General features: G+C 37.7%; 1 protein-coding gene across 1 annotated transcript in view; it reads right to left on the bottom strand.

Moving 5' to 3' along the window:
- The window catches only part of LOC149542696 (uncharacterized), a 153,156-nt gene that overhangs the window by 74,280 nt on the left and 60,219 nt on the right, over nt 1-18,657 (bottom strand). The window contains exon 4 of the mRNA XM_089797575.1: nt 17,390-17,488. Coding sequence (XP_089653701.1) covers nt 17,390-17,488 — 99 coding nt within the window. The remainder of the gene's footprint in view (nt 1-17,389; nt 17,489-18,657) is intronic.

The following is an 18,657-nucleotide window of genomic DNA, read 5'->3' as shown; positions in this document are numbered from 1 at the left end:
TCATATTCTATCTTGCAGATATTTTTGCATATGAAGTCTTAACACTGGGCTTAGTCATGCAAATTATCATGGCACCAATCTTTTGTACTTTGTCCGTTCATTGCCCCTTAAATAATCAAAAAGTCTTTGTATCAGTTGTAGTCTATATTTCAGGCCTGCCTATGTTCATATCCTCTTTATAACCTGTGGCATATTTGGGGAGCTCACACTTGAATAAGAGATTCAGAGAGTTAAGCATATAGGAGTTTTTCCCACCTTTATAACCAATGGTTATAATGTATGCTAAATCATAAGAAATTCAACATTTGATGATCACATAGAGTTATATATGTGTTGTTATAATGTATGCTAAATCATAAGAAATTCAACATTTGATGATCACATAGAGTTATATATGTGTTGTTTCAGATTTTATATGTAGTATGTAACGTTAAGGGACTCATCTCACGTGGTATAACTCATTCTACATTCTAGATGCATATGCTAATTGTTCTTCCATTTGCAATATCAAAGGTCAGAAAGTTCTTCTGCTTGCAACTAGTGTAGTGAAGGTCTCTTTGTGCCTCTTGTTGTGAGGTTCTCACACCATCGCCCCAAAACTTTGGGGACCCCCTTTTTTTAATCACCTTGGCAAATTTTTGGATTGTCCAACAATTTTGATTTGATTTTTTTGAGATTTTACGTCCTGGACACCTTCAGGCCAGAAGGGAGAGGTTTAGCTTTTTTCACCCGATTCCAGCTTGATTTTCTAGAACAACCAATTTCATCCTTAGGCCGGACAAAATTTTCAAAAACAACATTTGGCAAGATAAAATTGTAAAATTTGTACTTAAACGATTTCTTTTGAAAATTTGGATATAATTGTGTAAATTTCTATAATTTTAAAAACATGAAATTTTGTTAGATTTGAACTTTTTTAGAAAATCTTGAAATTTTTTCAATGAGAAAATTAATTTTTGTTATGATGAAAGCAAATTGCAAAATCAATTTTAGACTTTAGAGAAATAATTTTATGTGTTAAAAATTTAAATTGCTTGCCAAAGTCAATTTGAATTGAATTGCAAAAAAATTGGCTTTAATGGATTAAAATTGCCTTGAAATTTTTTAAGCCTTTAATGAAATTAGTAATTTAATATTGAAAAATGGCTTTTGGCTAGCAAAAAATCGATTTTAATGACATATTAATTGCTAATTCATCGTTAAATGGAAATATTTAGCATCTCCAAAGCATTATTTAATTTCTTTTTGCAATTTTGGTCTAATTGGCAATTTTAAAAAAGTAAATTTCATCACGACAAAGTTAATTTCGTGCTAAGCATTTAATTGGGGGGCCAGTTTTATGTGCTAATTAATATTTTTCTTGCTCCCAAGGTCCCAGTCAGCTAGCTAAGGAGAGTATAAGAATTGGGTATAAGAGGAAACTCTTTCCCCTGTTCTCCTCATTCCTCACTCCTCTTTCATGCTTAGGCAATTTTTGGCTAAGGGCAGATTTTTTCTTCCTTGGACAATTCTTGCAAGGGCAGATTGGTATTTTCCTTGAATGATTTCTTTTTAAGAGCAGATCTACACTCTTCTTGCTTGGCGAATTTTGTGGGAACCGAAATTTGTGGAAGATAAAATTTTGATTTTCAAGAGGAGCTGCGATTTTCTCCTAGAGCTAGGACCTCAAGGTTTGCAAGGGGTTTGAAATTCTTGAAGTCCGATCCTAAATTCCAAAAAGAAGATCCGGCTATTGTTAAAAGTAATTTCAAATCATTTAGAGTTGAAAGGGGTCCTTAAGCTGACTTCCTTCCTTCGTTCTTGTCTAGATATTGTCTCCCTTGATTCTTCTTGCACTCATTGTCCACCACTTTACCATCCCATAATAGGGCGACAAGATGGAGGATGGTAGTGCAAGCAAGAATCCTAAGGGAACAAACACTAAGAAAGACAAAGAGGATATGATGCTCAAAACAACTTTCTTCTCGAAAATGAGGTGAATAACAGATCCGGCTATTGATAGAGGTGACTTTTAATCATTTGGAGTTGAAAGGGGTCCTTAAGCTAACTTCCTTCTTTTGTTCTTGTCTAAATATCGTCTCCCTTGGCTCTTCTTGCATTCATTGTCCACCACTTTACCATCCCGTAATAGGGCGACGAGATGGAGGATGGCAGTGCAAGTAAGAATCCTAAGGGAACAAATACTAGGAAAGACAAAGAGGATATGATGCCCAAAACAACTTTCTTCTCGAAAATGAAGCGAATAACTGATACCAATATCGGTACATTAAACATAATACAGGTAAAGGCCAAACTAAAGGAAGGACAATCCCCTTTGGCAAAGAAGATATACAGAAGGCGGTTGCATATCATAGCCCAGGTGTCGATACTTCCATTACAACCATGAAGAGCAACATCGGAGCAGCACTTGATTTTGAAGATATCAGAGAAGAGGGCATCAATGAAGCAAAGCTTGGATCAAGATTGGATAAGCTAGGAAAGGTTACTATCAAGAAGAGACATTTGAACACCCTTTCCTCCCTCAATGCTTTTGTTGGATTCGCAAAAGAGTATGAGAAGGATCATGAGAAGACACTACAAGCAGCAAACAGCATGATGAAATTGGCGGAGCTCAAGATAAAGCACACACCTTGTCCTCCTATAGAGGAAGTCAACAAAAGGCTAGCTAAGTTCATTGCCTTGGCTAAAAGAACGAAAGAAAAGGGGAGAGTCATATTAGAAGATCATTTAATGTAAGCCCAAGTGGCAATTTCTCTTTCTTCTAAAAAAGGACAAGTGTCTATTTCTGATTGGCCGCCATTTTGGTGCCTTCTCATTGGTTGCCACTTTTACACTTTTTTCATTGGTCCATTGACGAGGTGGCATCTTCTCATTGGCCGATGGGGTGGCAACCTATTGTGAGGTTCTCACACCATCGCCCCAAAAATTTTGGAGACCCCCTTTTTCTAATCGCCTTGGCAAATTTTTGGATTGTCCAACAATTTTGAGTTTTGAAAAATTTCACGCCTTGCCAGCTTCAAGACAAATATGGGGAGGCTTAGCTTATTTTCACCCGGTTTTCTTAACTTGATTTTCCAGAGCTATCAATTTTGTCCCTAGGCCGAACAATTTTCTAATTTAATTTCAACTTGGTAGGATAAAGTTGTGAATTTTGTACTTAGACGTTTTCTTTTGAAAATTTGGTTTTAACTCTATAAATTTGGATAATTTTCAAAAGAGAAATTTTAGTTAGACTTAAGTTTTTGGAAAGTCTCAAATTTTTCTTTGGTGAAAATTTTTAATTTTGTTGAAATGTGGAAAATTGCAAAAAATCGATTTTTGGTTCTAAATGCAATTTTAATTTTTTAATTTTTAATTTTTAGCTTGGCAAAATCAATTTGGTAGAAAAGTGCAAAAAATTGGCTTTAATTGGATTAATTGCCTTGAAAACTTTTAAGTTTTTAATGAATTTAGTAATTTAATATTGAAAAAATGGCTTTTAGTTAGCCAAAATCCAAATTTAATGATGTATTAATTACTAAATCGTCATTAAATGGAAATATTTAACACCCTCAAGGCACCATTTAATTGCGTTTTGCAATTGGAGCTAATTGGTAAATTTAAAAGTGCTATTTTCTTGTTGGCAAAATTAATTTTTTTTTAAGCTAAGTATTTAATTGTGGGCCTTAACTTGAATTTAATTTTTGTTTTTTGTTTTCTCCTAGACCATGTAGGCCAGCTTTATGAAGAAAGAAAATTGGCTATAAAGGGAATCTCCTCCCCATTTTATTTTCACAAATCATTTCTTCCTCTCCATGTGGGCGAATTTTGTGGAGGAGCAGATTTTTTCCAGACTTGGGTGAAATTTGTGGGGGCCGAAATTTGTGGAAGATAAAATTTTGATTTTTTTCAAGAGGCTGCGATTTTTGCCCTAGGTTGGGTAATTTTATTTGGAGGTGAATTGCATGGTAAATTCCTGATTTGCAAAGGGATTTGAACTTCTTGAAAGTTATATCCTAGGTTCCGAAAAGTCGCTGTAAGTTTATCGGTTAAGGTGAATTTTCATCATCTAGAGTTGCAAGGAGTGCTTAAGCTGAGATATCCATCTTTCGTTCTAGGCTAAGGATTGCTCCGCTTGGTTCTTCTTGCCTTTTGGTCCACCACTCTACCATCCCGTAATAGGGCGATGAGCATGGAGGATGATAGTGCAAGTAAGAATCCCAAGCAAGCAAACACTAAGAAAGACAAAGAGGATATGACGCCCAATACTTCCTTCTTCTTGAAAATGAAGTGAATAACCGACACCAATATCTGTACAGTGGACATGATACGGATGAGGGACAGACTAAAGGAAGGACAATCCCCCTTGGCTATAGGTAGAGGTAATTTCAAATCATTTAGAGTTGCGAGGAGTGCTTAAGCTGAGATATCCATCTTTTGTTCTAGGCTAAGGATTGCTCCGCTTGGTTCTTCTTGCCTTTTGGTCCACCACTCTACCATCCCGTAATAGGGCAACGAGCATGGAGGATGATAGTGCAAGTAAGAATCCCAAGTGGGCGAACACTAAGAAAGACAAAGACACTAAGAAAGACAAAGAGGATATGATTCCCAAAACTCCCTTCTTCTCGAAAATGAGGTGAGTAACCAATACCAATGGTGGTACGATAAAAGGATATACAAAAGGCAGTTGCACATCACGGCCAAGCATCGACTCTTCCACTGTGACCATGATGAGCGACAACGGCGTAGCCCTTGATTTTGAAGATATCAGAGAAGAGGATGTCAATGAGACAAATTTTGGATCGAGGTTGGATGAGTTAGGAAAGGTTGCTATCAAGAAAAAGCATTCGGGCACCCTTCCCTCTCTCAGCGCTTTTATTGGATTTGCAAAAGAATATGAGAAGGATCATGAAAAAAATACTACAAGCAGCGAACAGCGTGGCAGAGACAGCGGAACTCAAGGCGAAGCACACACACCTTGTCCTCCTATGGAAGAAGTTAACAAAAGGCTAGCTAAGTTCATTTCCTTAGCTAAGAAAATGAAAGAAAAGGGAAGATTTATATTAGAAGATCATTTGATGTAAGCCCAAGTGGCAAATTTCCCCTTTCTTCTAGAATAGGACAAGTGTCTATTTCTGATTGGCCACCATTCTGGTGCCTTCTCATTGGTTGCCACTTTTTGCACTTTTTTCATTGGTCCATTGATGAGGTGGCAGCTTCTCATTGGCCGATGGGGTGGCAACCCTAATTAGGGTTTTAAGGATCCAATCTGGATCGTTGATCTTGTTTTGATCTCCACTGTCCATTGTATTTCTGGCCTCTATAAAAGGCCATTTGCTCTCATTTGTAAAGGGGTCGGAGAAATTGTTGCGAAGATAATACCAAAATGCTCTCTTTTTCATTGTTGCAATTGGCATGTTGATCAAGAACATTGGGTGTTATTGCATGTTTTCTACTTCCACTTAGTTAGATTTCCTTTCAAATTGTTAAAGTTTGTTTCATTTGAAGTTGTTTAAGCAAGAGTAGAGTAGATGGATAGTTGTATGGTAGCATTGGTAAATGTTTGATAGGGATCAATACTAGGCCACTAGCATCCTAGCGGCTGGTTGGGAAGCTTTGTGTGGTAAACTAGTTTATTTTTCCTTAGAATCATTGCACCTGTGGAAGTGAGGTCACTGGTCAGCACTCATTAGGTTCGATCCCCGTCCATTTGCTAACCTTCCATTAATAGGAGTAGGAGTAGAATAGTAAGTAGCTAGGTAGTCAAAGCTTAGAGAAGCAAGTTAGAGTAGATCAAGTGATAGAACTCATCCATTCACCTTCCATAACCATCGCTTTCCCATCAACATCATCATCGGCAGACACACCCTCCATCATCGTGACCATCAACATTATCTGCCTCCACACATTTCACAAACTAAGTCACCATCACTTTCATTCCACCAAAGTCCAAGTCATCCTTGAATGAATAGCGTAAGGCCACCTACGTGATTACCAGCAAATCACATCGATAAAACTGAGCGAGTATCCAACGGTGTAAGGAACATTGGAGTTATACTCATGTCTCATGAGCATTAACTTTTCAAGAGAGGAGTTGTATGTTTGATATCCTATATCAAATATTCAAATCCTAATATGTTATATAAGTGATACAAAACTCGCATCAACATAACCCTAATTAGGGTTTCTAGGATACAATCTGGATTGTCGGTTTTGCTTTCGATCTCTATCGTTGATTGTAATTTTGGCCTCTATAAAAGGCCATTTGCTCTCATTTGTAATGGTCGGAGAAAATGGTTACATAAGATAATGCCAAAATCGCTTTCTTTCTCATTGTTGTGACTTGCATGGTGATTAAGAGCCTTTGGTATTATTGCATGGTTTCTACTTCCAAATAGTTAGAGTAACATTTGTGAGGGAGTTATGTTGGAGGATTGTTGCCAAAATACTATAAAAATTGTTCTCTATTCATTGTTGTGACTTGCATGGTGGATATACATGATCATTTTGCTGTATTGCATGGTTCTCATCTCTCAAATTAAAGTAGGATTTCATTTCATGTTGTTAGAGTAGAAGTAGATGGCTAATTGTATGGTGATGTTAGTGAATGTTTGATAGGGATCTACAACTAGGCCACTAGCATCTTAGCTGTTGGTTAGGGAGCCTTGTGTGGTAAACTAGTTCTCTTTTCCTTTGAATCACTGCATCTATGGAGGTGGAGCCACTGGTAAGCTTTCATTAGATACGATCTCCGTCCATTTGCTAACCTTTCCATTCATAGGAGTAGGAGTAGAATAGTGAGTAGTTGAAAGAGTAGGAGTAGAATAGCGAGTAGTTGGGTAGTCGAATTTCACTCTAAGAAAGTTAGGAAGGTAGAAGTCATTAGAACCATTATCGCCTCCTCCTTGCGCAATCAACATTATCTAGCGCTACATCCTCCACCATCATCGTCACCATCAACATGACCTGGCACTCATACAAAATCATCACCATCTCACCAAAAACCCAAAACATCCTCGAATGAATAGCGTAAGGCCACCTATGTGATTACCAGCGAATCACATCGATAAAACTGAGTGAGTACCCACAAGTGTAAGGAACATTGGAGTTATTCTCATATCCCATGAGCAATAACTTTTCAAGAGAGGAATTGTATGTTTGATACTCTGTATCGGATATTCAATTACTAATATGTTATGTAGTGATACAAAACTCGCATCAACATCTCTCTTCTTTGCTTTCTGTAACACTTTTGGTGTACCCTTTTCCCTTGCCGCTTGCTTCCCCCTTCAACTCTTGATCATAGCACTCTAATCTCCCACGCCTCCACTCTTTATGAGATCCCTGGCTTTTGCCCAAGGTTGTTTGCAATAGCTTTCCGAACTACTGGTCACAGCACATCATCCATCCGACTCATAAATCAAGTTAGTCTTAGACCCTGGCAACTACAAGACTATCATGATTGAACATACTTTTGCCAAACCCTATGCTACATTGTTGAAAACTATTGTTTCCAAAGAGATTGATCGTAGATAGTGTTGAGCTAGGGGGCAGGTAGGTTTCTGTACTGATTTCCACACCCCATTTTGACTTTGCGGGTTGTCATCGACGAGGCTCACCATCGCTTGGCAAAGGTATTTGTTGCTTCATTGATTTTCAAAAAGCCTTTGACTCTGTTCCCAGGACGGCTCTGTTCCAGAGCAGAGGCATTGGGCTTTTGGAGATTGTTTTGATAGCTACCATCAGGCTTTATGAGTGTTATGTTGGTCAATCTAGGAGTCAGTTGGACTTCTCAAATCTTATTCATAGCAGCATTGAGGTGAAGCAGGGTTTCCCTCTCTCCCCCACTCTCTTTGGTATCTACATTGATAAGTTGGAGTCTTTCCTTCATGATATCTTACCTTCGGGGGATGGTTGCTACTTACATCAAGTCTTAATATCAATTTTTCTTTTGCCGATGAGGTGGTTCTTTTGGCTTCTTCCTCTGAGGGGCTCTTGCGAACTCTTCATGGTTTAGCCTCCTTTTGTGAAACAAGACAATTAGTTGTGAGCCTAGGTAAGACCCGAGTGATGGTCTTCAATTGTTTGAAAACTTCCCACCTCCAATTTTATTTCAGGGGAAGGAGATTGAGATCACCTATTCTTATACATACAGATCCAATTTTCGAGGGCCCATTTCAGGTTGAGAATTTTCATGAAACCCCTGGTTAACAAGGGCCACGGTTCACTTGCTAGGCTTCAATAACGGTGTTTTTTATACCACGACCAATTTGTCCCTCTCGGACTCCTTGGTTAAGCCGACAATACTTTATGGCTCTACTATCTAGGGGCCCTCACTCTTGGAGTTTGATTGGGCCTCTGTTGAGAGAGTTCAAATCCTCATGCTTTGGTGCATCCTCAAATGTCATAGATCCACTCCCCACAATATCATTTTGGTAGAGTTTGATGCTCATCCCTTCAGGTTGGGACCATCTTTGATCTGGTTTTCTTTATTTACTGGTTACAAGGCTTCGCTGACTCCTCTGAGGGTCATGACAGATACTTGTACTAAGCTTATTGCTTCTCTATGGCGGCCACCATATCCAACCACGCTGGCAAGGCCTACTGTGGGCTCACTCAGGTCTCAGCTCTTCTGGGTTCGATTACAATCTCGATTGGCCGCCTTCTACCATTTCAATTCTCCCTTGATGCCCTAGGTCACCTCCTTGCCTCCTGTCAGGAGCTGAACATGTTCATGATGGTCGATATCTATAAACAATACATTATCACTTCTTGGACCAACCCCCTGGGGGTCTCTAGTCAAGGATGTCTTGCATTGAGCACTACACGGATATTCAAGACAAGTCATTGTTCGCCCTTGGTAGCTTGCTTGTTGTTGGTCCCATGCCATTCGCATCTCATTGGGTTCCTTCAAGGTGGGCTCACACCAGCTTCACATTCAAACAGAGCATCAAATTGCCAAGGAGGATAGTGTAAGGAAACTTGCAACAAAGAATATAATAGTTTCCACATAACCCATAATAGATATAAAACAAATATACAATTATAATCCACATGCAAGTGAATAGAGAACATACCCACAAAAAATGTGACACAAGATATACCCTGAGAAACCCTCATTGAGGGAAAAAACCCAGCCTCCAAAAGCATCCCTCACCATGTATTATTCGACAAAAACACCATTGCAATACAACCATGGAAGCCTTCAATGCCATAACCACAACCAAGTAATCCATGTGAACAAGCATGAATCCACACATCATATGCCATGCTTCCAACTTTCACAAATGCTCACTTGGCTAACCTCTCAAGCCTTGTCCCGCTCAACTCTTGCTTTTTTGCCTTCTATCTTTCTCACACAACAACTACCCATGTGGCTACTTATATAGTAGCAAGTCCCACAAAACCACCAAGTGGTATTACATAACCCATGTGCTACCTAATCCATTGACTCCACATTTAACATTGGAAATTTGATTCTTTTCCACAATATTAAATAATTACATGAAATATTATCACAATGTTACAATAAAACTCATCAAGTATATCCCATGGGAATCTTTCCATGTTGCACGTCCATCTAGGTGCAACATTACATAATAAAATAAAATAATACAATATAACAATATTATGCAATGTGTGCAACACCCATTATCTCAACAGATAGGATATGTCACCTTTGCTCCCTTGAGAAGGTGGAGTCTGCGACTCATTTTGTTTTATGTTGTCCTGTTTATTATGAGATCAGGGGGAGATTCTATTGCCTATTTAGAGAGTGCAAGAGCCTATCCTCCTTTTTCAAATATACTGACCAGCGGTGCCTTGCTCTTTATTTGCAGGAAGCCTCACAACTTCGTTCCACTCTCTCAAGTCTCAATACCCTCCACACCAGGCTTGTAACCAACTCATCATGTCCTTCACTCTGGTGGCTCCTGCCTGGGGGATGAAGAGGTTGCATGAGTATATCCATGAGACCTCGTTGTGGATACACTCGTCAATCTTGTCCTACCTCCAGTGGTGCCTTGAGATAGCACAAGATCAGCACTTGCCTTCACCTCAGCCCTTATCCTTCGATTCTTGGGTACTTCTCGTCTCTGGGAAGTACTTAGTGTTTTGTTCTTTGGTGCTTTGCCTTGCTTTTGGTTTTCTTGTTTTGCTCTTTTCGCAGACACCATTTGGTGCTCCCATTGTTGGCTATGGCCCTATTGTACTCTTTAGTCTCTTAGATCCGTTTGTGGTCTCTTGTTGGGCATTAATAAATTTATCTTATCTTATCTAATACTTTGGGTATGGTTGTAAGGGCCATATGTAGTTTTGCATTTCTCTTTTATTGTCTTGTTAAGTGGCCTCTAAGGACTACCCTCCTAGTTTCAACAGAACCTAAAGAACAATTTACACCTTGTGCCCCTCCCCCCCTCAATTGGCCCAAAGCTGCCAATAATTTGATGATGAATTTTCCCTCTTTGCTTGTGAATATTGTTTCCTTTGCATGAATGTTGAATGGCAAGTGTAGCAGAAAGCTCATTTGCATTGAAATAGTTATAGTTTTCAGTAGAGATCTCATCAAATGTTCACTCAATGTAATGTTTAGCATAGATGGAAAAATCGTAGAATAATCGCCAATTGTTAAAACTGTCAAGTTTTTTTACTCCGCAAGTTTTTCCACGAAAAACGCACAAAAAAAGGAAGTCGGTTTTTTAGAAAAACTCGCTACAAAATCAAGGAGTTTTTGTAAAAAAGTCTCACCAGCATTTCTTTCGACGTCTAAAAGAAAAGAAACGTCATTTTTTAAGCTCATTTTTTATTTGCAGGAAGATTGGTCATTTTCTCAAGTCAAGGGCAAGAGGAAAGTATAAGATATCTTATACTTTAAGTTATATTTGAATAAATATTGTTAGGATGTTTGAGATAGGTTTCAGCTTCATAGCTATTGATCAACATGAAGTTGGAGCAAGGATTGTCTAATGATTCTAACTCATTTTCTCATAAATCACTTGGTTTCAACACTATATTCTTAAGTCCTGGCAGACTTAGCTAAACCGCTTGCTCACACCAAGACAAGCATTACTTTCCAACAAGTCAAAATTGTTCAAACTCACTCTCAGACTATTTTGCTATGATGTATTTACTTCTAGTTTTATAGAAACTATTTACTATGATGAACTTTTTTCTAGTTTTATAGAAACTAACTACAATGATGTATTTACTTCTAGTTTTATAGAAACTAATTACTATTTTGCTTCCCGCCATCAACATTCTGCATGAGAATGTGATTTTGTACCCACTTTGCATTTATATATATCTAAACTCTGCTTTTTCTTTTGTGTGTCATTAATTAACTGATTGGATGTATCTTCTCGTTGAATTTTGCAAAAAAAAAAAAAAAAAATTAAGTTCTTTTTTAGGTTCCTGAGTTTTTTTTTTAAGAACTAGCGAATTTTTTCCCAAGTTTTTTTTGGGGGTCTAGGTGAGTTTTACGAAGTGAAAGTTTTCCATCTATGATGTCGAGAAAGCTTCAAGAACTATTTACAGTTCTTGTTGGAGTTAAATCAGATTTACAGATATCCTAAAAAAAAAGCTTTACATGGTTATAAATTTTTGCAAATTTAACAACATAATTTCTGTTAGTAGTTCTATTTGATCAACTAATACAGCATTTACAAAGGGTATCACAATTTTTAAATGGTTTTCTAGGTTAGATTTGTTAGAATCTGAAAAAATTGATAACCCAGAAAACTAGTGCAAAGAATAGATATCTAAACTATGAATGCAAATGATACAAAATCAAAATAGCAACATAGAGTTAGTTTCCAAGAGAGTAATGCAAATGCTAGAAGCAAAATAGCATTAAGAGGATGCAAAAAAAATCGATTACAAATACAAACCAGGTAGCATGCTTATATAGACTAGGAAGAGGGAGCAGGTGGCAACACGACCAATGAGGAGCAACCATCTATCAGACTAAAGATAGCAAAGTATCTTCCTAAGATAGCTAATGGATGCTCACATGGAGGAAGGTGACACCTCGCAACCACTTTCTAAATAAGACATGCTTTATTAACCTAAGCAAGATTATTAAAAGTGTAGGAAAAACCTAGCAATATAGGGGAAAATAAATAACCCACTAGGAAATTAAAAAACTACACTAACAACCCCCATAAGCGAAGCTTAGGTGGATGTAGAAATGGGTCTCGGCAAGTCACGCCTGATGAGGTACCCATGTACATAAAAGTCCCCCAAAAGAGAGAGACAAAAGACTCCCCCAAAAAAATCAGGACTCCAAGTGAGAGGAAGAGGCCCCCCCAAGAGATGAAGCATCTCACATCCCTAGCAAAGCTCGCAAATTTTGTCCGATAGATCCACTTACATCTAACAAATTTGCTTACCTTAGGAAGAGGGACAAGATCCCAAGTGTGGTTCCTCATCAAGGAACTATACTCTTCCTGCATAGTTGTATCCCACTCAGGAATACCAAAAGCCTCATGAAAGGATGATGGATCTGAGGCAGTAGCAATGAAGACATGTGGAGCATCTTGGAATTGTGAACGCCTGGTGTCTGATGGATCCCCAACCCTATCACCTGCAAACTGCAAGGTCTGTCTAGCCCAAAGTGGACCAGAAGATGGAGAATCTAGAGGAGAATCATCAACCTATGAATGATGACTACGAGAGGAAGGAAGTGAGTCCTCTGAATCACTCTCTGCATCGGAAGTGGAGGTAGAAGACGGCTCAGGTGAATCTAACTCATCAGAAGCTCTGTCATGTATTCCAAGTGACTCCAATGTCAAAGTAGAAGGAGTTGGAGAAGTGATAGAAAGGGAGCTTGAAGGTCCCTCCTCAAACTGAACACTCCTTTCAATGAACAACTCATGTGTAGTAGGGTGGAGCTACCGATAACCCTTCACACCATCAAGATAACCTACAAATATGCAAGGTCTGCTCTGCGGATCCAAGGCCTTGCGTTTCTTTGCAGGAATGTGGGCCCATGCAGGAGAGCCAAAGACTCAAAAGTGCTTAACTAATGGTTTCCAACCATTCCAAGCTTCAAAAGGAGTAACTCTCTTCAAGGCTAGGTGAGGAACACGGTTTTGGATATAACAAGCACAGTTAATGGCTTTTGCCCAATACTATGGTGCAAGAGATCTAGAGTGAATCATACAATTTGCCATTTCCTTCAAGGATCTATTCTTCCATTCTGCAACACCGTTCTGCTGAGGATTGTATGGAATTGAATGTTGTAAATCAATCCCCTCTGAAGTGCAAAATCTTTCAAACCGATGGTTGACATACTCACCACCATTGTCTATGCGCAAAACTTTGATGGCTTTCCTGGATTGCTTCTCTACAAAAGTTTTGAAGTCCTAAAAATGATCAAATACCTCGGACTTCTGTTTGAGAAAGTACACCCAAGTATATCGAGAAAAGTCATCAATGAATGTGAGGACATATCGGGCCCTGCTGAAAGAAGGATGCTAAAATGGACCAGCCAAATCACTGTGAACTAACTCTAATATCTGTGAAGCTCTCCATGCCTTAGTTTTGTCAAACTTTTCCTTAGGATTCTTACCAAGAATGCAACCTTGGCAAACACTGCCTGAGAACTGAACCGAAGGCAACCCTGTAACCATGCTCTGTTGGTTGAGCTGATGCAAATAGCAGAAGTTAAGATGGCCAAACCACTCATGCCATAATTTACTTACATCATTAGAGTGAGTGAGCAAAACAGACGAAGGAGGATCAAGAACAAAGTGAGAAAACAGATAGAGTCGTGACTGATGATCTGCTCTTCCAACAGCAACTGTAGAATCACTATGCAACTCACGTATCTCCACTGAATCAGGAGTGAACTCAACCCGCTTGCCTGAACCTGTGTAAGCGATCTGGTATACCAATAGGAGATTAGTTGATAATGAGGGTACACAAAGAACATCATGGAATGTGTCATCCCCCACATCAATAGACCCTCTCCCACACACCTCAACAAGAGTGTCATCATCTATCAAAATATAAGGCATAGTACACAGCACCAAAGATGCAAGTTCTTCCTTAGATGAAGCCATGTGGTGCGAAGCACCCAAATCAAGAATCCAAGTGGATGGTGAGGAAGTAACTGCAACAAGGGCCTTGCCCTTTCCTTTCCCCTTGTTGTTTTCTTTTTCCTTGTTAGAACCTTCATTAGAACTTTGTTTGATAGACTCAAGAACACTGATATTATTCTTCTCAAGAATGTATGTCAAGTGATTAATTTGTTTCTTCAAACATTTATGTTCATCACGACCAAGTCTTTTGCAATAGGCATATTTGACCTTTTCTTTCTTAGGCTTATCGCCCATGGAAGATGGGGTATCAATAGTTGCTTTTCAAGCAACCGGTATCTGATCCTTCTTTTCCTCACTATTATTTTGTTTCTCATCCTTACTATTGTTGTTACTACTTTGTCCTTTTTGTTCTTTTGTGCCTTGGTTGGCAGCCAAGGCATGTGACTTAGAGGACTTAAGAGTGCCCATATGAATTAGCTTGTCCTCTTCTCGAGTGAGATTGACAACAAAACCATCTAAAGATGGCATGGTGAATTGAATACCAAGTGCACCCTTAGTAGCATAGAAGGTAGAGACAAACACAGAGTATTTTGAACTTAGCTTAGAGAGAATACTAAGAATCAGTTGTTCATCTTTCTTTTCAATTCCACATTGTTTTAACTGCAACCTTAGTGACTTCAATTTAGTGAAGAAACCCTAGATTGTGTTGAAATTGCCTGGACTTAAACTAATTAGTTCATTTTCCAACATATGACTCCTCATTGAATCTTGTGTGCCAAATAATGTTTCTAGCTTTAACCATATTTCATTTGGTATATTCAAAGATTCAATGTGAAATAGAAAATCAAGAGAAACAGACAAACACAATGATCCATATGCCTCATCACATTTGTTAAACCACTTAGGCTTATCTTCATCTTTATCAAGTTCAATTTCAAGTCCCATAGTTATCCTATTTAATCCAACTTTTCTTAAGTGAATTGTCATGCGTGATTTCCACTCAAAGTAATTGTATGGAGTTAGGATGGGCATATTTGTTTGATCCATGATGAAAAAATGCAGAGAAGAAATGCCAAAAAAAGAGAACCCAACCACGACAAGGCCCCCCCTTTTTACTCAATCAAAGAACCCCCCAAAGAAATATGATTTGGCACTTTATTTTAGTGCATTTACAACTACCACTAGAAAAAAATACTTAGTGGTTTTGATTTCAATGCATTACAAACTCTAATGAAGAGCATATGCTGAAAGTGAAACTTGGACACAATAATCAAGCAAACAAATAGCACCACTACGATCTACTTGAAAAGTCATGCACTTTCAAAAAAAGAATCGCCTCGATACGAAGTCGCATGAAAAAGTTATGATCCTCCAAAGTTTTCAAAATAAGAATTATACACAATCACGACTGAGAATCTGCAATTTCTGAAAAATTTATGCATGAAAATCAAAAAACAACTCTAGTGGATAAAGCACAAAAAAATAGCCAAGGTCATAACAAGAATCATTGAAATTGGAATCCGTATGAGCAAGAACAAGGCATTTGAAAACTGGATTAAATCTGCGATTACCAATGGAGAGGGGTACAGTCGTAGCTTTTCATGCTCGATTCTGCAAAATATACAAATTGCATGCAAAAACTAAAAGATACCCAGATGGTTTTTTGGCGCTGCGAACAAAACCCAGAAAGCTTTTTTCTTGCTGATGTATAGAAGATGTAGTTGTAGTGTAAATTAGACGTCTTTAACAACAAAAAACGGTCCCAACAACCAAGAACCGACCCCAGCAACCAAAAGATGACATGCAAATGTTGAATCAGCTTCCTAAGTCCATCAATGGCATGTTGGAACCTTCAATACTGATTGAAAACCCCAAATATGCAAGTTGGTTGTCAAATTTGAGATTGAAACCCCAGAGATGCAAAACGTTTTTGTCAAACTTTTCTGATTCTCAAGATCATCCAAAGATGCAAGAGAAGAACATACTTCGTTTTTCAAAAAACTACAATAAGATTTATTAGCCCCCCTTGAATCTCTCAAATAAGGAAACTAAAATCTACTCTTGCACATAGAAAAGCTCTGATACCATGTTAGAATCTGAAAAGATTGATAACCCAGAAAACTAGTGCAAAGAATAGATATCTAAACTATGAATGCAAATGATACAAAATCAAAATAGCAACATAGAGTTAGTCTCCAAGAGAGTAATGCAAATGCTAGAAACAAAATAGCATTAAGAGGATGCAAAAGAAATCGATCACAAATACAAGCCAGGTAGCATGCTTATATAGACTAGGAAGAGGGAGGAGGTGGCAACAACGACCAATGAGGAGCAACCATCTATTGAACTAAAGATAGCAAAGTATCTTCCTAAGATAGCTAATAGATGCTCACATGTAGGAAGGTGACACCTCGCAACCGCTTTCTAAATAAGACATGCTTTATTAACCTAAGCAAGATTATTAAAAGTGTAGGAAAAACCTAACAATATAGGAAAAAATAAATAACCCACTAGGAAATAAAAAAACTACACTAACAAGATTTAGCTATCACTATTACCTACTATATATACACCATGTTTGATAATGAAAAATGCATTTTTTGAAGCATAGTTTTAATATCATTTATACGTTTTCTCCCTAAGAGTGCTTCCGGATGCACATGGATGTGCCTGAATCTGGATATGGGGGCAGGGTGCACGCACCTAGTAACCAAGCAAAAGACCAATAAGCATCTCTCCATATCCCCTAGGTGTCCAAGCTAAATAGGCATTATGAAAGCTGATAACTGGTTTATATTATAATAGTAGACACATCTGGAAAGACACAAAAGTGCAAGAGATGGAGGTAGGTCAACACACTGCATGAAGCACAATTGCACAAATTTTGTAGGAATGGGGATGGGTCCAAAAACTAAGTCTCTGAGGATGAGTTAGTATTTTGTAATGAATAGATGAAGAATAATTTAAATTTCCAAAGAAATTGCATTAATTGTTTCAGTGGGGATTTCTAATTAATATCTGCAGCAATATTTTATGATGAAACTATTATGCTTATGAGGTTTAGTGATAATATTTTCATATTCAAAATCTATTTTTCTCATGCTTTAAACAATTCTAAAATCACTCCTCTTAGGAGTGTTGGGTCGCTGCACTTTCAGAAATTTGTCCTGATTAAAAAGCATGCTAAGGTTGCATGGAAACCATGCACTGCAAATAGCTAGCATATTACAATTTTAAAACTTCAAGCACCATCTATGGAGCCTCAAAAGGTTTCATTATAGATATCTAACATATCAAACTCTGTTAGCCATAAACAAGATATATGCCATTATTTAAAGAATATGGAAAGAAGATAGGAAATTAGTAACAACCGTTTTACCAACAAGGAATGCAGCAGTACACCCAAGTGTAGATCCAATTGAGTCTGCAACGAAACCAACTGGAAGCCCATATAGGTACCCCCCTCCAAGCTGAGCATAAGTATCAAATGGAAACACAATAAAAATAATTAGAAAACAATTAGGTCAATTTCATACAGAAATGAAAAGATTGGGAAAGAGTGGGAATGAAAACAAGGCATTCAAATGTTAATATTAATCCAATACGATCAACAATATTTCTTGCAAACAAGATTTGGCTTATATGTACATGCAAAATAGGGCAAGAAATATAAGTCCTGTGTTATTTATCTTCTCAGCTATGATAGTTCACTGTTATGGGTCTTCTATTTCGATTTTTTTTATCATTTGGGTTTCCCACTTGAAAAAGTTGTACTTTTTTATCTCTCTGTCAAAGTTAGAAACCATTTCTTTTCTATTCACACACATACATTTGTGCACAAAGAACAAAACTCATGGTTTAAGTGCAGACAACAAATTAAGTTTCCATACAACTTGCCAATTGTAAGGAAGTTGTCAATGATCCCAGTCATCATCGAAATTTATATCCACTTACACTACAGTTAATAACCCAGTAATGATGGTTGTGTGTGCTCATTGTGGATCAAACTAGAAGTAATTTTTCAAGGTTCAACATCACCAAGGTATGCACAGTTTTACATTGCAACAGTTCACATAATTTATAAATCAATGATTACTCCAATTATTGACATCAAATGAAATCATTTTCATTAAATGTTTAAAAAAGAGAAGGATATATCCAGAAACTGGAGTTACCAAACATTGTAAATTTATTTGTTGTGAAAACTAATCGTATCATAAGGGTTGAAACTTGAAAGGCATGTTTTACAAGTTGAATGAGAACTTCCTCCAGATCAAAATGACAAAATGTCTTTATTAGTCCTAGTGCCCAATAAATATTTTGTAAAGTTCTAACAGTGCTTAAAGACATTTTTCCAATCTCTACAATAGGTAGAGATGGTACAACTTCTTTCTTGATAACAATTTCCAGAGTTGGTAATTTATATTCTGGAATATTAGACAAAATAGTGACCAGATAAGTTAGTACACAGCCTGGTTACAGAAAAATGTTATCAGGATCATTGTATAACAATTGAAGAGGTTTGCAGGAATGTTTAAGTAAACAGGTCATCTAGGCTTTTGTAGTGGTCCTATTTTTCAACAAGCAAATGGTGACTTTAAGTTTCCCAACATCCACACAAGTCTGCATCCTATGCTGA

Source organism: Cupressus sempervirens, chromosome 8 (genome assembly GCF_028749045.1).
Source record: "Cupressus sempervirens isolate cs-2001-9-10 chromosome 8, ASM2874904v1, whole genome shotgun sequence".
NCBI lineage: Eukaryota > Viridiplantae > Streptophyta > Pinopsida > Cupressales > Cupressaceae > Cupressus > Cupressus sempervirens.
The sequence above is the reverse complement of the archived record's forward strand: the minus strand, read 5'-3'. Positions and strand labels throughout refer to the sequence as shown.